At 45.1% G+C, this 23,377-nt stretch overlaps 1 protein-coding gene across 1 annotated transcript in view; it reads left to right on the top strand.

The window, feature by feature from the left end:
* KDM5A (lysine demethylase 5A) overlaps positions 1-23,377 on the top strand; it is a 64,957-nt gene that overhangs the window by 18,823 nt on the left and 22,757 nt on the right. Inside the window, exons 9-18 of the mRNA XM_054386730.1 lie at positions 7,119-7,238; positions 8,341-8,499; positions 10,009-10,190; positions 13,775-13,937; positions 14,713-14,832; positions 16,721-16,915; positions 17,024-17,205; positions 17,472-17,596; positions 17,889-18,039; positions 21,478-21,592. Of these exons, the coding sequence (XP_054242705.1) occupies positions 7,119-7,238; positions 8,341-8,499; positions 10,009-10,190; positions 13,775-13,937; positions 14,713-14,832; positions 16,721-16,915; positions 17,024-17,205; positions 17,472-17,596; positions 17,889-18,039; positions 21,478-21,592 (1,512 nt within the window). The remainder of the gene's footprint in view (positions 1-7,118; positions 7,239-8,340; positions 8,500-10,008; positions 10,191-13,774; positions 13,938-14,712; positions 14,833-16,720; positions 16,916-17,023; positions 17,206-17,471; positions 17,597-17,888; positions 18,040-21,477; positions 21,593-23,377) is intronic.

Below are 23,377 nucleotides of genomic sequence, written 5' to 3'. Positions count from 1 at the left end.
TGTGTTCAAATATGTCTTATATATATCAACATTGGTCAGATGCAAAAGGGCAGAGAAGGACACTTTTCAAGTAGGTGGGAAGAGTAGCTGAAATGTGAACTAGTACTGTTTGACTTTTAGGTTGAATGGGGGTTGTGTTGGTGTGAGCTAAAATACCCCCCCACACCAACAAGTAACCAGGCTAGCCCAGTCTGGAAGCAAATGAAGGCTGTATTTACAAGCAGAGTCTACAATCTACGATGAAATGCAATGAATATGTACAAATATACAAAATTCACAACATTCACAAATATATACAATCAACAGAAAAGCACAACCGATCTCCCTTTGCTTCCCCCCAAGGGGACCCTCCCAAAGGGGCCTCTCTCTCCCAGGAGCTTCCCCCCAGACCCCCCTGGACAGAGAAGCAGAGTTAGTTAAGCAGAAAGTTGTTAACTTAGCTGCCAAGGTCAGTGTGTTATCTTCAGCCAGAAGAGAAGAAGAAACAGCAGCCAGACAGCCCAGCAACTGCCCCCACTGCCGAACGCAGAATGTGCAGAGTGCCTACTTTGTTTTGGGTAATAGTTCTTAAACATTTCTATCTATCCAATGGAAGTGTTTAGAACAATCGTTATTTTGCTTTCTTACACCCAATAGTGACTTATTTACATTCTTTCACTTTCTCTGATTTGAACTTTGCAAGGAAAAATTAAAAAGACAGTTTCAAACCATCACAGTCCACCCCTTCTAAACAATTCCATTGGCTGCTACTACCATTTATCTAATCTAAAATAATATCTACAACACTAGGTGAATAAAGACCATAGTCCATTCCGGCTATCTCAGATGTAGATGATTCAAAAGAGTCAAATCACAGGAAAAACAGCAAACAGCTTGTTTCCTCGCAGATGGAGCGAAGAAAGGAACAGGGACTCTCAGGTGACTCAGGGCTCTCAGGGTTCGTGCACCGTAGATCTCATGAACTCTCCTCTTGGGCGCGATGCTGTATCTGCGCAACACTCTGAATTTAACCTCTCTCAGCCAAAGTTAGATTTCTTTGTGGAATACACTGAATTTCACCATTTTCTTGCATCACCCAATAGGTGTGACCAGGACCTTCAGCAGAAACCACCCCTCGGACAGGTTTGGCCTCTCCTGAAGGAGAAAATACCCAAACAGTTTTGCCTAACAGATTCTTTTCTCTGATAACAGGAACTCTATCACCTTCTTCCTTTTGCAACAAATCTGATTGGGCAGGTCCAGCTCGATTCACTGAACCTCTACTATTCACTAACCAGGTTGCTTGTGCTAAATGTTTCTCCCAGTTTTTCAAAGATCCACCCCCCATGGCTTTGAGAGTGGTTTTCAGCAAACCGTTGTAGCGTTCGATCTTCCCTGCAGCTGGTGCATAGTAGGGAATGTGGAATATCCACTCGATGCCGTGCTCTTTGGCCCAGTTTCTTACAAGATTGTTCTTGAAGTGAGTTCCATTGTCTGACTCAATCCTCTCTGGAGTTCCGTGTCTCCACAGGATTTGTCTTTCCAGACCAAGAATGGTGTTACGTGCAGTTGCATGAGGAACTGGATAAGTTTCCAGCCATCCAGTGCTTGCCTCTACCATAGTCAGCACATACTGCTTACCAGATGGAGAACGAGGTAGAGTGATGTAGTCAATCTGCCAGGCTTCACCATACTTGTACTTGGACCATCGGTCACCGTACCACAAGGGCTTGATCCGCTTTGCCTGCTTAATAGCAGCACAAATGTCACAGTCATGGATGACTTGTGTGATAGCATCCATGGAAATGTCAATGGATCTGTCACGAGCCCATCGGTAGGTTGCATCTCTGCCTTGATGTCCTGACGAGTCATGGGCCCACCGAGCTAAGAACAGCTCACCTCGGTGTCTCCAGTCAAGATCAGGATCAGGATCAGAGTTTGTGTCCACCTGGGAAACTCTTGCAGCTAGATCTGCCTGATGGTTGTGTTGTTGTTCCTCTGTAGCTTTGCTCTTAGGAATGTGAGCATCGATGTGTCTCACTTTCCCTGGGATTCTCTCAATGCGAGCAGCAATGTCTTGCCACAGATCTGCAGCCCAGATTGGCTTTCCTTTCCTCTGCCAGCCATTCTTCTTCCAGTCTTTCAGCCAACCCCACAAGGCATTGGCTACCATCCACGAGTCAGTGTAGAGATAAAGCTTTGGCCATCTCTCACGTTCAGCTACGTTAAGAGCTAGCTGGACAGCTTTTACCTCTGCAAATTGACTGGATTCTCCTTCTCCATCTCTCGCTTCTGCAACTCTGCGCGTTGGACTCCACACTGCAGATTTCCATCTCCGCTTGTTCCCAACAAGACGACAGGAACTGTCTGTGAACAAAGCATATCTCTTGTCATCATCAGACAGATCACTGTAAGGAGGAGCTTCCTCTGCACGAGTTACTCTCTCCTCTGGAGGTTTTGCACAGCTTGTGCCTTCTGGCCAGTTTGTGATCACCTCCACCAAACCAGGCCTTTCGAGATTTGCCATTCGAGCTCTCTGTGTTATCAGAGCCATCCACTTAGACCAGGTAGCATCTGTTGCATGATGTGGTGAAGAACCTTTGCCTTTGAACATCCAATTCAGAACTGGCAATCTAGGAGCTAGAAGAAGTTGTGACTCAGTTCCAATCACTTCAGAAGCAGCTTTCACTCCTTCATAAGCAGCTAAAATCTCTTTCTCTGTTGGAGTGTAGTTTGCCTCTGAGCCTCTGTAGCCACGACCCCAGAAACCAAGAGGACGTCCTCGTGTCTCCCCTGGAGCTCTTTGCCATAAGCACCAGGTTGGACCATTGTCACTCGCGGCCGTGTACAGAATGTTCTTAATGTCTGGACCAGTTCGGACAGGTCCCAGACCCATCGCTTGGACTACCTCTCGCTTGATCTGGTCAAAGGCTGCTTGTTGCTCAGGACCCCATTGGAAACTGTTTCTCTTTCGAGTCACATCATAGAGAGGTTTCACAATCTGACTGTATCCAGGAATGTGCAGTCTCCAAAATCCCACTATGCCTAAGAAACGCAGAGTTTGTTTCTTGTTGATGGGATTTGCCATGGTGGAGACTCTGTTTATCACATCCATTGGGATGTGACGGCGACCATCTTGCCACCGCACTCCCAGAAACTGGATTTCTCTGGCAGGTCCTTTCACCTTGTCTCGCTTGATAGCGAAACCAGCTTGCAAGAGAATGTCAAGGATTTTGTTACCTTTCTCGAAGACTTCTTCAGCAGTCTCACCCCAGACGATGATGTCATCGATGAACTGAATGTGTTCTGGAGCTCCACCTTTCTCCAAAGCATCATGGATCACTGCATGGCAGATGGTTGAACTGTGAATCCACCCCTGGGGCAAACGATTGAATGTGTACTGAATGCCTCTCCAGGTGAAAGCAAACTGAGGCCTGCATTCCTCTGCTATGGGAATAGAGAAGAAAGCATTAGCAATGTCTATGGTAGCATACCGTTTGGCCTGCTTGGATTCCAGCTCATATTGGAGTTCCATCATGTCTGGTACAGCTGCACTCATGGGTGGAGTTACTTCATTCAAGGCACAGAAATCAACTGTCAGACGCCACTCTCCATTCTGCTTTCTCACAGGCCAGATTGGACTGTTGAAAGGTGAATGAGTTTTGCTGATGACCTTCTGACTCTCCAACTGACAAATCAAGTTTTGAATGGGCACCAAAGAGTCACGGTTGGTTCTGTATTGTCTGTGATGCACAGTTTGAGAAGCAACCGGCAGCTTTACATCCTCTATCTCATGTTGTCCCACAACTGCAGATTCATCTGAAAGCTCAGGTCTAATAGACAACTTCAATTTTCCTCCATCAATTTCTACAGTTGCTATTCCAAAAGCCCATTTGTAACCCTTAGGGTCTTTAAAACGCCCTTCTCTCAGAAAGTCAATTCCCAAAATACAAGGTGCATTAGGACCTGTTACAATAGTATGTTTCTTCCACTGCTTCCCAGTTAAACTTATATCAACCTCTATCTTAAACAACTCTTGAGATCCACCAGTGACTCCCTGAATAGTTATAGATTCTCCCCCTTGATAATTTGATGGTATTATGGTGCACTGAGCTCCTGTGTCAACCAAGGCCCTGTACTTCTGAAATTTTGAAGTGCCAGGCCACTGGATGTACACATCCCAATAGATTCTGTTATCTCCATTATCCCTTACCTCCCCCTGGCGGAAGGCAGGGCACCCCTAATGGTGGGGATTACCTCCACATGTACAGCTGGCACAACGTCCAGCACCAGAATTAGGATCACTGTTGGAGCTATCAGAGTTGTTCTGGGAAACTGAGGAAGCGACAGCTACCCTCCTGGTATTGCTACCTCGGGATCTGCCCCTCTGCAGCTCCCGTAACCTCTTGAAAAGATCAGAAGTTGGTTGACCATCCCATCTGTTCATGTTCTCACCAAACTGATCACGCAGAGTTATCCAGATACTGCCACGTGATTGCCTCTGCTGTCTGTTTTGGTTTGACCTATTCTGGAATGGCCTTCTTGGAGCACGTCTGTTCCTAACAGCTGAAACTTGTATCCATCTGGAGGAAGAGGAATCAGAATCATCCCCCTTCATCAAGTTGGATATGGAGGTTTTAAGTTCCTCCTTCAGCTCTTTCATGCAATTCTTCATCTCTCCAGACAGAGTTTCAATGGCTGAAACCAAAGAAGTACGTGCAAGACTATCCTCCAACTGCCTCATTTGGTCAGTGAAATGGCCAACAGTGGGAGGTGCTCCACCATAATTTCTTGCCACAATCCTGCTTGCCAGAATAGTAGCATAATTAGGAGGAGCAAGCTTAATGAGCTTTTTGGCAAGGCCTGTTCCAACAGGAATTTCATCAGGATTCAGAGTCTTATGATCTCCATACATTACTTCTCTCACAGCAAACTCTCTCAGATGCTTGATTCCCTCAGCTATTGTGGTCCAAGGCTTAGGGTTCCATGGTAAATCATCTCTGCTGGGGTACCTCAGGGAGACTGCCAGTAGGAGGCGTGCCCACAGAGAAACTTTACCAATGCACTTGCCTAGGTGCCTGTCTATGCCTGTATCCTGTGAGAGCATCCCCAACTGAGAGGCCGACTTGTCACCTACCACCAATGCTGGGGCTCCCATATCAAAACACCTGGCTAGCCAAGACAGGACTGGCTCATTATCTCCTCTGATGTAATCCTTCCTCACATGTCTAATTTCCTGTCTGGGTGCATTAGCTGACTGTATGTCATCCTCATCATCATCATCCTGAGGTCGCTGTCCCCATAATCCTATTTTAATCCTCCGTTGAATTTCCTTGAGTTCAGAGGCTCTGCCAGCAGTTGCTAATCTACCAGGGTCTACATCCTGACCTACATCTCCATCATCCATGTGGGGTCTCAAGAGGTCTACCAGAGTTTTAAGGCTAACCCTCTCTTCCTCACCAGAAGGATCTTTCTTAACAGAGGGACCCTGAGTAGAAGGACCCTCATCTCCATCTGCACCATCTCCTGCAGCATCTGCATCTCCTCCTGCAGCTCCTTTACGCTTTCTGCTTACAGTGGCCACCAAATTTACTGGCTTGGTTTTCACATTCACAGCAGAGTTGGCAGAGCAAGTAGCCTTATGTCTTTCTTGACACAGTGCTATCAGTAGCCATATGATTATTCCAAGAAGCAACAAAATTAAGATTAGCACAAGATGTCTAAGGTACCAAAGAACCTCTGTAGCTGTAAGAGGAGTAACAAACTCAAATGTGTCTGCTAGCACATCCATAGTTGAGTTACCATAGCTTCTTAGCCCAATAAGACCACAACAGAATTCACCAACTTTCAGTAACTTGTTCTTAACCCAAAGAAACGACTTATATGCCACATATCTCACAATCTTGTCTATCATGCAGGAAACAGCCCATCTCTAGACAATCACACTGATAATAGATGAAATAGAATGACTCAGAATCCAAAACAGCTTCATTTTGCTTCCTAATGTGAGCAGAAATAAATCATACAAGCAATCGAGCCCCGAGTTGGAGCGCCAAAAATAAAAGATGTGTTGGTGTGAGCTGAAATCCCCCCCCCCACCAAGAAGTAACCAGGCTAGCCCAGTCTGGAAGCAAATGAAAGCTGTATTTACAAGCAGAGTCTAAAATCTACTATGAAATGCAATGAATATGTACAAATATACAAAATTCACAACATTCACAAATATATACAATCAACAGAAAAGCACAACCGATCTCCCTTTGCTTCCCCCCAAGGGGACCCTCCCAAAGGGGCCTCTCTCTCCCAGGAGCTTCCCCCCAGACTCCCCTGGACAGAGAAGCAGAGTTAGTTAAGCAGAAAGTTGTTAACTTAGCTGCCAAGGTCAGTGTGTTATCTTCAGCCAGAAGAGAAGAAGAAACAGCAGCCAGACAGCCCAGCAACTGCCCCCACTGCCGAACGCAGAATGTGCAGAGTGCCCACTTTGTTTTGGGTAATAGTTCTTAAACATTTCTATCTATCCAATGGAAGTGTTTAGAACAATCGTTATTTTGCTTTCTTACACCCAATAGTGACTTATTTATACTCTTTCACTTTCTCTGATTTGAACTTTGCAAGGAAAAAATTAAAAAGACAGTTTCAAACCATCACAGAACAGTGTAAGCTTGGGAGGTTTTCTGTCAGGTGAGCCCTGTCTGTTAGCTGCCTTGTGTGTTTAAATTTCCTTCTCCCTCTTACCTCCTCTATTTTATCAGCACCAAATCTGGTGATAGCTTACTGACTTTGTAAGATGGATGCAGTTGCAGGGTTTGTTCTTATGCACTTGCTCTGCAGGAGTGTGAACCCAGTGTGCCTTTGGCTGAACATCTTGTGCTGTGGCTGGCAGCAGGAGATGATGAAACTTAGCTTTGCACAGGAAAGCAGAAGTGTGGAGCATTTGGGTTCACCATGTTAGATTAGCCTCTGTGCAATGACTTCTGTTCAGTTTCTGTTGTGGCAGGGCTTCCTGAGCAGGAAAAGCACCCAGAACTGATAGCTTATTGTACTTGGTAAGGACTCAGATGGACACTGTCTTTTTTTTTTGCTAAAAATGTAACAATCATTTGCTGCTGGGAACAGTATTTTTATGTTTTGTCTCCTAGGAGTGCAACAAACCCCGGGAGGCCTTTGGATTTGAACAAGCTGTCAGGGAATACACTCTGCAGAGCTTTGGGGAAATGGCTGATAACTTCAAGTCTGACTATTTCAACATGCCAGTCCATGTGAGTTTCAACTTCTGTTATGATTCCTTGTAGGGGAAAAAGAGAAGAGGTTTCAACTGATCCTGGATTTTGACTTTGTTTGAAAGGGCACCATAGGCTTCAAACATGCAGACAAGTCACTGAACTTTCAGACATCTGGGCTCACTTGAACTTCATGCCAGCCTTTTCCTCTGATGGATACCTAGCTTTCATGCTTGCCAGAGGATATCATATTGGCTGTACTCTGTAAAGTTCTTGCACTTATTAGTTGAGCCTAAGCGTATCTTGTTCTTGCTTGGCACAGGGGTCTTTCTTCTGCCCTTGCTGTGGCATTTGCCTTTGTTTAGTCTGTTCAAAGGATAAATCATTGTTTTCCTCTCTCGTAAAAGCTTTTCCTGGAGAAAAATCAATAGTCTGAATCTGATAATCACGTGGTGCCTGTGTGGTGGGGGTGCCTCTGTGGGTTTTCTTGTGTGTTATGCATCTCAGGAGCATTTTTCAAACTAGCATTTTAGCTTTGGCACCCTTTCACAATTCCACTGTCCTGTAGACTGCATGCAGCACCAAACTCCTCTCTCAGGGTTCTTTAGTGATTTATGGGCATTTTTGCTAGAGCTTCTGCCACTGAAGTACTCCAACTTGTGATCCAGGTTTGAGACACTGAGCAAAGCAAGGAATAAAGCCTATCTTACAAATAAGCTTCATCAAGGAATATGTAGAAGTAAGAGTTGTAGTGAGCTATGTGTAGCCTGCAGTCTTGAACACAGTTCTTGATGTGAGTTTCCTTACTGTTACTTGGAAATTCTGGTTGCTATCCTCTGAAATAGTTTGGAGTTTCATTCTGCTTGCTGCTTGGCTGCTGCTGGCTGTCTCCTCCTCCCCTTCTTTTTAGCTGTGCTTCTGGTAACCCCATCTTGGTTTTCGTTCCTTCCGTCCCTTACAATGTGGCATCCTGATTCTGTTATATTGCAGCCCCAGCTGAGGAATACAGATCCAGCTGTGTGGCTTTGAAGAGAGAGAGGAGAGGTGTTTGAAAATTCACAGGGGATCAGTAAGGGTTTATTGTTTAAATGCTAACCTTGGTGTTTTCTCTGCACGCTCTCAACATCCTTTCTGCTTTCAGATGGTTCCAACCGAGCTTGTGGAAAAAGAGTTCTGGCGATTGGTGAGCAGCATAGAGGAAGATGTCATTGTGGAATATGGAGCTGATATCTCCTCCAAGGACTTTGGAAGTGGCTTCCCAGTGAAAGATGGCCGACGAAAGCTGATGCCAGAGGAGGAGGTGAGAAACAGGATATGGGCTCTGACCCCATTCTTTGCTCTGCGTAAGATTTCACATTAAGAATTTAGGTCAGAAATGGAGGTGGATTTTTTTCACAAAGAAATTGCTGAAGGCTTTTGCATGCACTTAGTCCATTTGAGCAGGGCATTAATCTGATATTTTAGCTTCTTTCACAGATCTAATTACTGATAGTTAAGCTGCTTTTCATTATTTAGTGGCACCTGGTTTGTATCCCCGAATCTTAGCAGGCAGAGATGTGCTAATTGTTACAGTGTGTCCAACTATGAGGAGACTTAAGGCTGCTTTTTTTTCTTTTTCATTGTTCCAAACCTTTCCTTATAGAGTTAGGTGAAGAAACAGTTCTGACCTCCTGGGGAGGTTCATAATAGGTGAAACAAACAAATTTGATCTAGCTTCTTTCTCTGACTGTGCACACTACAGGAACTGAAAAGATGCAGATGCAGCACCCTGGTGTAGAAAATATGATAAAGAACACCTAGGAAGTATATTACCTATTTTCCCTCAGACCTTACTGTGGCATAGCAATTTTCTGGCTGCTTATGTGCTTAAAGTCAACCAAAATGAGAATAAAAGCATGGGTTTGTAATTACACACCCCCAAATCAGTTTGTACTGCTCACTATTGTCTTCTACCTGTACCTGCATCTTCCTACCTGTGCTTCTGTTGGCCATGCAGTGGTTGTACTGCTGCTTACTGAGTCAGAACTGCTTATTGGTCTCTTTGTACAAAAGTAGTAATTAAAAAAAAAAATCTAGCCAGATTACTGAAATCATCAGACTCACTGCATTGTCTTTACATTATGAGAACAAAGGAAACAGCAGCAACAGGTGGCTGAGCTGAGAGTGTGACCAGTCCTTCCACTATCTCTGGGATGTGCTTAAAATGACTGTGAATCTGTGCTCACAGGGGTTTTTAAGGTGGAAAGTAAACTAATATTTAAGCATAGTAGTGAGCTTTTCAGGCAGTCTGGATTCTCAATTTCTGTACAAACTTTGTCTGTTTGAAAGGGAAGGTGGAATTGCTGAGCTGCTGCTGCTGACTTGTCAGAAACAAGTGGGTAGGAATTTCTCCTCTTGAGAAAACTTTCTGAACTAATGCCTAAAGAAGGTCAAGATAAACTGCAGTGCAGCAAAGCAGGTCTGAAAGATGAAATAGCAACATAAGATCTCTTCTCCTTCTAGTTTTGCTGGTATTCTGTTCCACCAGAAGAGCATAAAACCTATCAGCTTGGGAGGGGGGAACACAGCTTTGAACCAAAGATGGTGGGCTATGTGTATTGAAATACTGGCCTGCCCTTAAATCTCAGTTTTATTGCTGACTAAGGTATTGAAGGAATTACTTCCTAGTTTTGGTGCTTCATGGTTGTAGAATATTGCCCAGTGTCTACTATAGAAAGGGATAGGCTGATCTCTACCTCTGTACATTCCTTTTCTGGAGCTGGTGTCCTTGTCTTCTGATCTGTTCAGAATTCTCTTTTTTCTTTGGCAGGATTATGCACTTTCTGGCTGGAACTTGAACAACATGCCAATTCTAGAGCAATCAGTGCTTGCTCACATCAATGCAGATATCTCTGGCATGAAGGTGCCTTGGCTGTATGTAGGGATGTGCTTCTCCTCGTTTTGCTGGCATATTGAAGATCACTGGAGCTATTCCATCAACTACCTGCACTGGTATGGGCTCCTTTTTGTCAATATACCTCACACCCTTCTGTTTGTAAGTTTGTAGTTCCACTTGAAAATGCCTGCTCACACTGATGAGGTTATTCACCAGGAAGCTAAATCATAGAATGGTTTAGGTTGGAAGGGAGTCATGTACTCCCAGCCCCCTCTGAAGTCAGCAGGGACATCCTCAACTAGATCAGGTTGCCCAGAGCCCTGTTGAGCCTCACCTTGAGTATCTCCAGGGGTTAATGTTCCATATTATCAGCTGAGGCAGGTTAAAAGCAACTGCAGAGACTGTTTTACACACTTGGTAATTTTTCATTAACCCATTAAATATTCCTATTTTGCCCCAAGTCCAGTGTCACTGTAAAATCCTACTTTACAGGCTCACATCTTTTCCAAGAAAGCTTTTGATTTTGAACAGGAATACAATTCACTGCTTGATGATTTAAGATGGGTGTGCCCCATGCTGGGAAGTGGCTTCTGCGTAGTGGCTTCCACAGACATCAGAGCTGACAGGTGGCAGCAGATCTATGTATGCAGAGAAATACCCCTAGTAAAGAGGAGAGAAATACGGATGTAATTCCAACTTTTAGAACAATCCTAAAAGTGTTCTGGTGTTCAGCTTTTCTGTTTGGAAAAAAAAAAAGGCATGACAGGTTAACTGCAGTGTAGTCTTCCCAGTTCATCAGGTACAGTCACAGTCCGTGGAGCATGGGGGAGACTTCACCTGGGGTACTGCGTCCAGCTCTGGAGCCCTTCATACAGGAAGGATATGGACCTGATGGAGAAGGGTCCTCAGGAGGGCCATGAAAATGATCAGGGAGTTTGGAGTAGCTGTGCTGCAAGGACAGGCTGAGGGAGCTGGGGATGTTCAGCCTGGAGAAGAGAAGGTTCCTGGGAGACCTAATAACCTTCCAGTACCTGAAGGAGGCTACAAGAAGGCAGAAGAGAGACTGTTTGCAAAGGCCTGCAGTGACAGGATGAGAGGCAATGGCTTTGAAGTGGAGAAGAGCAGATTTAGATTGGATGTTAGAACAAGTTCTACACCATGAGAGTGGTGGAACACTGGAACAGGTTGCCCAGGGAGTTACTTGGGGCCCCATCCCTGGAGATACTCAGGATGAGGCTGGACAGGGCAACCTGATCTAGTTGAGGATGTCCCTGCTGACTGGATGACCTTTGGAGGTCCCTTCCGCCCCAGAGCATTCTGTGGTTCTATGAAGGATGGGGAAGCTGTGGGAAGCTCCCTTTTAGAGCAGGAAGTTTATTGTGCCTCTGTTAAGGATAAGTTGATAACCTTTAGGCTGTGATTAAACATTTCTGGAGAAATGTTTGCTAGAAAGATCTGATCCACAGGCTCAGGAGGGGAAGTAATTTTGTGTGCAGTTGCTGCCCTCAGCATGCTGTGAACTAGATCAGTGTGTGGAGGAGGTTGTGTCAGCTGGTGACTTTCAGCAGCCCAGATGCAGAGCAGCAGTAGTCGCTGGGGTTTGCTAGCTGTGTCCTACCAGCAGATGTCACCAGAGCCCTTCAGGAACCATAGAGCATGCTGTGTTGTGCCTTCTCCACTGCCTGCAGTGGTTGGTGACAAGATTAATGATCATGTTAAATATTGCTATACAAACTCGTTCAGATATTTCAGCAGACTTCTGCTTGTACTTATTAATAAGGTAAAATGAAAACCCAAACCACAGCACTATAGATCCTGGATAATTACAGTTTATTTTGCTTAAGGAAGGACTGGAATAATGTGTTCACAAGTTATTTTCTCTTTAATTTTGGGTTTTCCCCTCATGATTAAATAGTTCATGCTTTGTTTTTTATTATATGAAGAGTTGAGTGGAGCCCTGGTTTTCAGCAAATTGAGAAATTTAATGCAATTCAACAAGGGCAAGTGTAGGGAAAGAACAACCTCATGGAGCAGTATAGGTTGGGGACTGACCTGCTAGAGAGCAGTGAAGGAGAAAAGGACCTGGGGGTCCTAGTGGATGGAAGGTTGATTATGAGCCAGCAATGTGCTCTTGTGGCCAAGAAGGCCAATGGCCTCCTGGGGTGGATTAGAAGGGCTGTGGTTAGTAAGTTGAGAGAGGGTCTCCTCCCCCTCTGCTCTGCTCTGGTGAGGCCACATCTGGAATACTGTGTCCAGTTCTGGGCTCCTCAGTTGGAGAAGGACCTCAGGGAACTGCTTGTAAGAGTCTATCTCAGAGCCACGAAGATGGAGTGGAACGTCTTCCTTATGAGGAGAGCCTGAGGGAGCTGAGGGCTCTTTAGCTTGGAGCGGAGGAGCCTGAGAGGTGACCTCTTTCATGTTGATAAAGATGTGCAGGGGGAGTGCCCAGAGGCTGGAGCCAGGAGCCAGACTCTGCTGTGTGATGCCCAATGCCAGCACAAGGGGCAATGGTGGAAGCTGAGGCATGGGAAGTTCCATGGAAACACCCTGTGAGGGTGACAGAACCCTGGAACAGGCTGCCCAGGGGGGTTGTGGAGTCTCCCTCTCTGCAGATGCTCAAAACTCACCTGGATGTGTTCCTGTGCAATATGCTCTGGCAGGGGGGTTGAACTAGATGATCTTTTGAGGTCCCTTCCAGCCCTTAACATTCTGTGATTCTGTGTATTAGAAGAATTACACACATTACATTGCACTGTGTTTTATTCTTTCCCTTCTGCTTAGCTGGTGTGCTACCATTGGCTTCAGGAATATGACTGCTCCAAGCCTGAGTGGAGTACCATTGTGAACTCTCAAGCATTAGCAGTGACAGTCAATGTTTCCTATGTTAAACTTAGTTTGTTCTTCCTACAGGCAAATGATTGCCCATTTTATCCCTGTAGAGCATGGTAGGTGACAATTGTCTTCCACATGAGGCTTGTCATGGCAGATCAGCTTTCAGGTGTGGGGAGAGGTGTGTTCTAGTGCAAGTGATTTTTCAGATGAGCATTACAGATCCTGAAGATGGCCGTTGTTGCTAAAAGGCATTTATTGTGTCTATATTCAAAACATTCAGCTGCTGTGGACAGTGGTGCTAGATTTGAGGGGTATTTTGCAGATGAGTGGCACCATTAGTTTCCTTTAAGTGATGTGTCTATTGCTTTTGGGCTCTTTACTACAAGAAGGGCACTGAGTTGCTGTAACTTGTCTAGAGAAGGGCAACAAAGCTGAGGAAGGGGGTGGAGAAAAAGTCTTGTGAGGAGTGGCTGAGGGAACTATGGTTGTTTAGTCTGGAAGAGTCTATGGTCTATAACTACCTGAAAGGAGGTTGCAGTGAGGTGGGCATTGGTCTCTTATCCCTAGTATCAAGTGATAGAGCAAGAGGAAATGGCTTCAAGTTGTGCCGAGTGAGGTTTAGATTGGATATTGGGGAAAAATCCTTTACTGAAAGTATGGTCAGGGATTGGAACAGGCTGCCCAGGGAGGTGGTGGAGTCACCCTCTCTGGAGGTGTTCAGAGAACATGTAGACACAGTGCTTTAGGATGTGGTTTAATGGCTGTGGTGGTGTTAGGTTCCCAGCTGGACTCTGTGATCTGAGAGGACTTTTCTACCTGTGACAGTGCTGTGGGTCTCTAATTCTGTGCTGTGGCTGTGTTTTGGCAGGGGAGAGCCAAAGACGTGGTACGGTGTGCCGTCCCATGCTGCAGAGCAGCTGGAAGAGGTGATGAAGGAGTTGGCTCCTGAACTGTTTGAATCCCAGCCTGATCTCCTGCATCAGCTGGTCACTATTATGAACCCCAACGTGCTGATGGAACATGGTGTCCCAGTGAGTAGCCCATCAGCATTCTTTAAAGAGTGACTTCTGTGTGCTCCTTCTTCACTCTGTGCCAGAGCTCTGAAGAATTTTTGCAGTGGACATTGCCATACTCAATACTTTGGTTTGGGGGCAGTTTTTAAAAGCTATTTTCTAGAATCTTCCCTAGACTGACCACAACATTTACTTTCTATCAGAAGGGAAAGTGCCAAGATTCTTACATAAAGGATTTTATAGAACAAGTGCACATTCTGTGTTACCTTGCATTTTTCATTTAAAAACAAACCACCTTGCCACGACAGCAAGCTTGTCTGTAAAATGCCTTTAGTATCTTTTCACAGTATAATACTTGTCTGATGTTCACCAGAAATCTTAGCATTACAAAATGCTTTTTTGACCAAGCATAATTGACTGCAGACCTTTAAGCAGCTGACTGTCATTTGGTTTTGTCTTAGGATAAATTGCTTCCCTGGCAAGCAGCCCAGCAAAGCAAACTATAAACTGTTTCCAGAAGCTTTTGCACTTTGTGGTGCTATGGATTAAATGATGATGGAGAAACATCCCTTTTGGGATTCGTAAACTGTAGGCTTCTATATTCAGCTTTTTTGAGTAAAGCTATCAACAGGTTTCACTTAGAACCAATCCTTACCATTTTGGGGTAGCTGTGTTGCCTGTGGTGTTCTATAGGTAAAGAAAATGGTGTTCAAACATCTTGTAATTATGTGTCTTGAGCTCTGTCGCAAGTTTCTCTTTTTATTTCTATTCCCATTGTCCTTTCTTGCATTAGGTATACAGGACCAATCAGTGTGCTGGCGAGTTCGTGGTGACCTTCCCTCGTGCCTATCACTCTGGATTTAACCAGGGATACAACTTTGCTGAAGCTGTGAACTTCTGCACTGCTGACTGGGTCTGTTCCTTTGTATGTTTGCTATGTCTGCTAGGGGGCCTTTGTAAAGGAGTGCCTTAGTAACCTAATAATCTGAAGAACAGTCTTGTAAGGTACATAGTCTGTTTTACATTTGTAGTTCCTGGGACACAGTTTAAGGCTATTTTGTGGTTATTAATAATCAATATCTGAGATGGGATTATAAAAACAGAATTATTTATTAATCTGGGAAAGATGTCACCCCAAAGTAGATACAAAATTTAGAGGTTTATTTACAGGTTGGGATCTTCAGCAGGGAGATGCTATCACAATAAGGGATTAATAACAATTCCAAGCAATTTAGAAAGTTCAGTTTTGTGGTTTAAGCTTTTCCCAGAGCCCAAAAGCACAATGGAACAGATTTAGGTGGTCTTCCCTCTCCCCTTTTCCTGGTAGGGAAAAATATTAGGCAGGAGGAGAAGAGAGAGGTAAAACAACAAAAGAACAGTCTTGCATTGATTTGGAAGTGAAAAGGTGAGTTTAACAAAAAAGAAAAGGTATTTAAGTAAAAAGGAAGGTTACAAAAGTATAAGGAAAAGGGATGAATAAAGATAAATACAAAATCAGACGCAGCTGGCAAAGGATTCTCTGGATGTAAGATGGATTCTCTTGGGATGCAGTCCCCTGAAGTGTCTGGAATGATGTGGAACAGGCCCGAGCACATGGTTAAAGAGCTCCCAGCAACAGCAGCAGGGGGTTGGAGAGCCCAGAGCAGGAAAGAGCGAGCGAGACAGGAAATGGCTCCCCTGAAATAGGGTTGTGGACAGGAAATAGGAGTGGAATAAACTTTGACCTGGGGACCCCTCCCCCTGGGAAGGAGCCAGGTTTCTTTGCTCACCTGGGGTTAGGGGTTTTTTTCCAGTGCACACAGCCTGGGCTGGGCTTAACCTAGCACATTCAGAAAAGTTGGGAAGGATAAGCCCACAAGACAGCTTTTCCCCACTTACAAACGACCGGCCAGATTCCAGACAGTTCAGGCAAGGGAGGCAGAAAGAGCCAAACCTGCTCAGGAAACCGCTGCCCCGAGGGGACAGAATTCCTCCTGGGTTTGTGGTCTGGGAAGCAGCTTCCACAAACTGCAAAATAATCCACAAAGTGCCATGGCACTAAAGCAAGGGAAATGGCTTTCTGTAAGCCCTGCAGCACCTCATTAAAAGAGAGACATGGAGGTGCTGGAGCCACTGCAGAGGAGGGGAAGGAAGCTGGGGAAGGGCCTGGAGAATAAATCTTATGGAGAGTGACTGAAGGAGCTGGGGGATGGTTAGTGTGAAACAGAGGAGGCTGAGGGGAGACCTCATGGTTCTCTACAGCTGCCTGAAAGGAGATTGTGGACAGGTTGGTGCTGGTCTCTTCTCACAGGTAAATAGTGATAGAACAAGAGGAAACAGCCTCAAGCTGCAGCAGGGCAGGGTTAGACTGGACAGTAGGAAGAATTTTTTCCCAGCAGGAATGGTTAGGCACTGGAATGAGCTGTCCAGGGAGGTGGTGAAGTCCCCCAGCCTGGATGTGTTTAAAGGTGGTTCGGATGTGGTGCTTGGGGCTATGGTTTAGGGGTGAACCTTGTAGAGTAGAGTTAATGGTTGGACTTGGCGATCCTGAGGGTCTTTTCCAGCCTGAATATTTCTGTGATGGTAATATCCAGAGGACAATGCATTCACTTTAGCATAGACCGGCTGAATTTTTTCTGGTGTCAGTTTCTTTCCATTTGAATTATAAAGAACCTCAGACAAAACGTAAGCTTATGACTGAAAGTTGTTTTAATTGGCTCTGTCCCCTAACATGCAGCTCTTAGTCTTGGTCTTTTCCCAGCCTTGTCAAAGGAAGGGAGGTGTAAGCCCTTCCCAGAGTGCAAGCTGTGTTTGTTTTGTAGCTCCCCATTGGACGCCAGTGTGTGAGTCACTACCGAAGGCTGGGCCGTCACTGTGTTTTCTCCCATGAAGAGCTAATCTTCAAGATGGCTGCAGATCCAGAGTGCCTAGATGTTGGGCTGGCTGCCATGGTCTGCAAGGAGATGACTCTAATGATAGAGGAAGAAACACGCTTGAGGGAGTCTGTTGTACAGATGGTGAGTGATAGAAGACAACTCTTGTTGCTCACCAAAGAGCTTTTGCTTCGCCCTGCCCTCACCTGAACTAGAGTTCTTTAGCAAGTAATTGTTTTTTGTTGTTGTTAGGGAGTGTTGATGTCTGAAGAAGAGGTGTTTGAGCTGGTTCCAGATGATGAGCGGCAGTGCGCAGCTTGCAGAACCACGTGCTTCTTGTCAGCTCTTACATGCTCCTGTAATCCTGAGCGTCTGGTATGCTTGTACCATCCATCTGATTTATGTCCATGTCCCATGCAGAAGAAGTGTCTAAGGTACACAGAATTTTATCCCCTCCCTCTCACTTTTCTTCTGTATCCAATAGTGTGCTGGAAACCAGTGACCAAATGCAGCATTTGGCCACAGTTCACTCTTAAGGAGTCTTTTCATCCTCTTTGCTTAATTTTTTGCTTCCAAGGCAGCAGGTATTACACAGGTTCTGTCCTTCCTTGGTTGTAGCTGGAGAAAATCAATCTAAGCAATATCCTGGCTTTAGTCTGGGCTTTAATACTCCTTCTGTATTTTCTTTGCCTGTCTCCAGGTACCGCTACCCACTGGAAGACCTCCCTTCTTTGCTGTATGGAGTGAAAGTTAGAGCACAGTCTTATGACACTTGGGTCAGTAGAGTGACAGAGGCTCTGTCTGCCAATCTCAACCACAAGAAAGGTCAGACTTCTGTCATTTCATTGTAAGGTGTATTGAAACACATGCATTTGTTCTGTGTTCTCAATTCATGAGAGAGAGGCTGTGGATTGCTTAGAGGGAAAAAAGTTAGCTGGAGAAACACCATGGATTGCATAGTGGGAAAAAGAAATTAGCCGATCTGAGAATATAATGGAACTCATCCTTGTGATTTTCAAATTGAACTAAATTATTGGAACCTAGATTGAATGCTTTTGAAGCAGTCTAAAATCTTTTTCGGTTTTGCATACAAATGATTTTTGTGCTGTTATTACAGATGTGATTGAGCTGAGAGTAATGTTGGAGGATGCTGAAGACAGAAAGTATCCAGAGAATGATCTGTTCCGCAGGCTCAGGGATGCTGTGAAAGAAGCAGAGACCTGTGCTTCGGTAGCACAGCTGCTTCTGAGCAAGAAGCAGAAGCACAGGTAGGACAGGCATTTTTTCCACAGCTGCACCTGGTCTGTGTTGTTACTTGGTTGGACCTTGATGTGTCAGGATGTCTGCTAACATTTCCAGTGTTTCCTGTCCTTAGTGCTGGGACTCATTGAGAGCTGAGGGGGTCACGGTGGCACAAAGAGCCAAAGAAGTGGGCTTGGTTGAAATGTGTTAAACATACTATTGTCAGCAGACTCTTCTGTAATGCAGTGTGAAATTCTTTGGAGAAGTTTTTGGTTGCTGATCAGGAAAGACAGCTGTAATAAAAGTAAGCCTTAATAGAAATGTTTGTTATTTTACATAACATGGGTTAAAGCTATGGAGGGAAAATCTGTGAAAAGATTAGATTGCAAAGCAAGATGCTTGAAAAGTAGGAAATACCAATTTAAGGTTGGTGAGCCAAGTGCAGATTTATCTTCTGGTACAGCATTTCTTTTGCCAGCTGTTCTCAAGCTGCAGAATGTGTTGTGGTGCTGGTGGAGTTACTGGAACATGCAGAGGAAATGCATGTTGCCAGCCTTGACTGGGATAAAAGGATCTTCGGGATCAGAGCAAAAACAATGTATAGTTTGAGGCAGTCTTTCACTTCTTGGGAAGGGCCATGGGAGGCAATGATGTGTGGTTGAAAAGTAGTGGCCTGCCTCAGTGGCCTCTGGCTGCTCGGCCTGCCATGGTTCTCTGTGTTGCCTGCTTTGCCCGTGGCTGTTACTCTCTCCCTTCGCCCTACCTTAGCAATCTGCTGCTGGCGTCCCCTTGTTTTGCTGTTAGGAGCCTTCAGCAATGTGTGCTTCCTTCTTGCCTGTGCATTCTGCACTGAAGGAAAGTTCCATAGGAAATAAGAAGGGCAATGAAGCTGGTTGAAGGAGCTGCAGAGTAAGTCTTCTGAGGAGGGGCTCAGGGAAAGTCTGGAAGAGTCTACACAAGAGGAGGCTGAGGGAGGTAGACCTTGCTGCTCTTTACAACTACTGGAAATGAGGTTGTAGTGGTTGCTTCTCCCTAATACCAAGTGACAGAATGAGGGGAAGCTTAGATTGGTATTAGGATAAAAGTCTTTACCAAAAAGAGTGGTCAGGGATTGAAACAGGCTGCCCAGGGAGGTGGTGGAGTCACCATCCCTGGAGGTGTTCAGAAAATGTGTAGACGTGGCAGTTGGGGACATCACAGTGGTGTTGATGGTTGGACTCTGACCTGGGAGGTCTTTTCCAGCTGAAACTATTCTGTGATTCAATGCTAATTTGACTGTAATTCATCTGCCAGTGTTTGTATGGCGATCTTCAAACTTCATAGCTTGCATTTCTGCTAAGATTTGGCTGTGTGGTTGGTGTGGTGGTATTTTGTTAGGTTTTGGGTTGTGTGGTTTGGATCTTTTGTTTGTTTGGTCCTCCCACTCCCCATGTGTAGTTTTTGTGTATAACTTCCAGGGGGTAGAAGTAAATACCTTATTAATTGTAATCTGCAGCTTTGTTATACAGAACATAACACATCTCATAGCTGCTTGAATTTGAGCACTGAAATGTTAGAATTACTCCACAAATCCAGGTATAATACCTGGTGGAATTGGGAAGCTATTATAAAAATGAGAAGCATTTTGACTGTATTTGAAGGGGAAAGAAGGCTCTTCTGTTTGGTTTTCATTGCTCACAGGATCCCACTACCAGAGGCATGATCACTTCAAACTGGTCTGGAGGAAGCAGTGCTACAGGGGTTTCATTGCCTTATTCCTAGTGAATTTTAATTACATTAGTAGCTCCCAGGCATTTGTGGTCTATTGCGGCTTCCTTCTCCTCCTCCTTCTGTTGGAGTGTCAACCTTCTCTAAACAGACTTGCCTTCAGCTAATTATTTGTTTTCCAGCATTACCACAAGCAGCAGAAAGGGTACAAACATTTGACAGCTTTCAATGGTGCATCTGATCTAAAGCTGAAAAAATTCTGTGGGGCGAAACCCATGACCTGTGTATACATCTGAGGGCTGTTGTGTGCTGAAGAGCAGTGTTACAAAAATGAGCTTTGAGAAAGGCTTTGGGTTTTTTGAAACCTCTTTGCTGAACAGTGTTAGGAAATGTAAAGCTGAGCTGCTTCTTTCCCATTTCATAGTGAATACATTGAGAAGAATCACATTTACACAGTGGAGAAGGTTATTAAAAAGGAAAATTAAAAATGAGTGCTCCAACAGAACAAAGTGTTAGAGATTAAAGCAGCAATAAACTCATGGGCAAATGAAGCAAAAGAAAATCTATTCCTTATGCATCTGATTATAAGGATAATGTGGCTGTGAAGACATGTCCCATGTCCCAGTCCTCTATCGTTCTCCAACACTGCTGAATGTTGTGAGTTTCCATAGGGCAGGGATAGTTCTTTTTCATGCAGCATCTCCTGCTGTTGGACTAGGGACAGAGTTGCAGTGAGATGTATCAGGGAGCCCTCCAACAGTGGTGTCTTTGGAGCACCAGCACTGTTCACTCTAGCACAGGAGTGTTGGAGGCGCAGCAGGTCCAACCAATGCTCCTTTCTGTGTAGCAAGTCACAGCCTGCAGTGTTCTTTCCTTTTCCTGCTCAGAGTATGTGATAGGTTTTGATCAGTAATCTAAATTTTACTTTCATGTCTTCTTGCTAGTACCCTGTGATAGGACAAGGGGAGTGGATGTAAACTACATCAAAGGAGGTTCTACCTCAACATGAGGAGGAACTTCTTTACTGTAAGGGTGATAGAGCACTGGAACAGGCTGCCCAGAGAGGTTGTGGAGTCTCCTTCCCTGGAGACTTTCCAGCCCTGTCTGGATGTGTTCCTGTGCCACCTGCACTGGCCCTGCTCTGACAGGGGGTTGGACCCGAAGATCTCCACAGGTCCCTTCCAACCCCTAACATCCTGTGAGCCTGTGCAGTGTGTCACTGAAGTGTTTTACTGCATTTAGCAGGCATGTGTGACTTGGTTTGAGTGATATTTAATGGAAGTGCCTTTGCAGAATGGGCCCTACGCACTAGCAGTCCTCTGTTAGAAGGCTGGGTTTAGGACTTCTCCGGCTACAAGAGAGTGTGCTCTGAAAAAGAAGACTTCTTTTTAGAGCTTCTTGCTCTTATGTATCTGAGACTTCTTGCCAGTGCCTGTCATGGCCATCAAGTTTTTGGGCTGCCTAAAGCAGGCTTTTTGGGGCTATGTTCTTTCAGAAGAAACTAGAAAGTTATGTAGACACTCCTACCTCTGAGGAGTGGGTGAATTCTCTTGAAGATGCATAGAGGAATTATGCTAAATTTAGTATTCAAGACTTTGGAATTGTTGGAGAGGTTGAGGGGTTTTTGAGTTCCAAGTGATAAATTGTTATTTTTGTTGATAACTTCTCATATACCTTGATAGCTTTCTGTCACTGTGAGTAAATCTAGGGATCATAATCTTGGCTAATATTGGTAATTATGTCCATTCACACAGCAGACAGAGCCAAGATAGTGGAAGGACACGAACCAAGCTGACTATGGAGGAACTTAAAGCCTTTGTACAGCAGTTGTTCAGCTTGCCCTGCATTATCAGCCAGGCCCGACAAGTAAAGGTAAGTTTGGATCAGTTCCTTGGCTATTGCCATTCTCCTTACTTTGGGTGGGTTGGGTTTTGTTTGTGGGGGTGATTTTTAGCAGATAAAGTTGCCTAGTGTAAAGGATGAAAGGGCTTTATCCTTTAAGAATCAGTCCTGCAGTGGCTGAGATGGATTAAAGGGGATGCTTCATTTGTAGCTTCCAATATACAGCTTAGAGCTGCTTTGCAGTGGTATCTGTGGCCTCAAGAAAGGAAGTAGAAGACTCTGGATACATCCAGCTCAGTATCCCCCTTCTTCATCCTGCTGGATAATCTTGGTGCTGTTAAAGATTTGCTGATGATGTGTTGCTCTCTGTCTGCTGCTCTGTTGCACATATTCCCTGCTCCTTTGCAAGTATGTTTCTTAGGCGGGGACCAACAGCCTTTGTGCTTCTGTGTTGAACATGTAGAGCCTAAGTGTGGATATCTGCTGCTTTCTCAGGTGCTCTAAAGTGTTCCACCTGGCATCTGTTTCCATTTCAAAAGGATGTGATAGCCCTTGTGCAGCAGTCAGGCAGTGGCAGGCTGAATGAGCAGAGCACTCCACATGGTTATGTGTTGCAACGGGCATTGTCAGATGTGCTGCTCTCACTGTAGCTAAACCAAGATCCTAGCCCCCATCACTGTCCAGGTGGCCAAGTTTTACCTCTCTGAGCCAATCACGGAATCAGCCAGGCTGGAAAGGATCTCTGAAATCAAGTCCAACCTATCAGCCAGCACCATCTAATCACTTAAACCATGGCACTGAGTGCCTCATCCAGTCTGTTTTTAAACACTTCCAGGGATGGTGACTCCTCCCCAGGCAGCCCATCCCAATGGCCAGCTCTGTCTGTAAAGAATTTCCTCCTGACATCCAGCCCAAACCTCCCCTGGCGCAGCTTGAGACTGTGTCCTCTTGTTCTGGTTGCCTGGGAGAAGAGCCCAACCCCCACCTGGCTACAACCTCCCTTCAGGTAGTTGTAGACAGCAATGAGGTCTGCCCTGAGCCTCCTCTTCTCCAGGCTAAACACCCCCAGCTCCCTCAGCCTCTCCTCACAGGGCTGTGCTCCAGACCCCTCCCCAGCCTTGTTGCCCTTCTCTGGACACGTGCCAGCATCTCAACATCTTTCTTGAATTGAGGAGCCCAGAACTGGATGCAGCACTCAAGGTGTGGTCTAAACAGTGCTGAGCACAGGGCAGAATGACTTCCCTGCTCCTGCTGGCCACACTATTCCATCTTGTTCAGGATGCCATTGACCTTCTTGGCCACCTTGGCACACTGCTGGCTCATTAATGCTGTCTATAGTGGTGGAATTTCTGGTTAAATCCTAGCCTTTAGGTGTTTTCATAGGAACTTCTGAAGGGTATATTGGTATGCTTCTGTAGGGGAGAGTGAAAGCAGTGAAACATTGGTACTTGTGCTCTGAGTACTTCTCAGCTGTGCTTTCTGGGTTACAGCCCTCTTAATCTGTATGCATGGCCTGCATTTCTTGTCCTTCATACGGTTCTTTGTACCTGTCTTTGAATAAATCTAGACTAATAAGTAATGCAGATGATAGTGATTGTCCTGGCTCCTATTGTTGTTTGTCACTCTGGCAGTCTGTGTCACAGCAAGGGTTTTGAGCAGCAGTCTCAATTTGTTTCTCTGTCATTGGTGATGAAATGTTAAAGACTGCTTTGCCTATTAATCAACTTCTAGAAAACTCATTCAAGAAGCATCCTTAATAAGGATTTTTCACCTGGAGAAATGGTTCTTGAGATGTACGTTAACCATTTCTTAACA

Source organism: Indicator indicator, chromosome 14 (genome assembly GCF_027791375.1).
Source record: "Indicator indicator isolate 239-I01 chromosome 14, UM_Iind_1.1, whole genome shotgun sequence".
NCBI classification, from domain to species: Eukaryota; Metazoa; Chordata; class Aves; order Piciformes; family Indicatoridae; genus Indicator; species Indicator indicator.
This window is presented reverse-complemented; position numbering and strand designations above follow the sequence as displayed.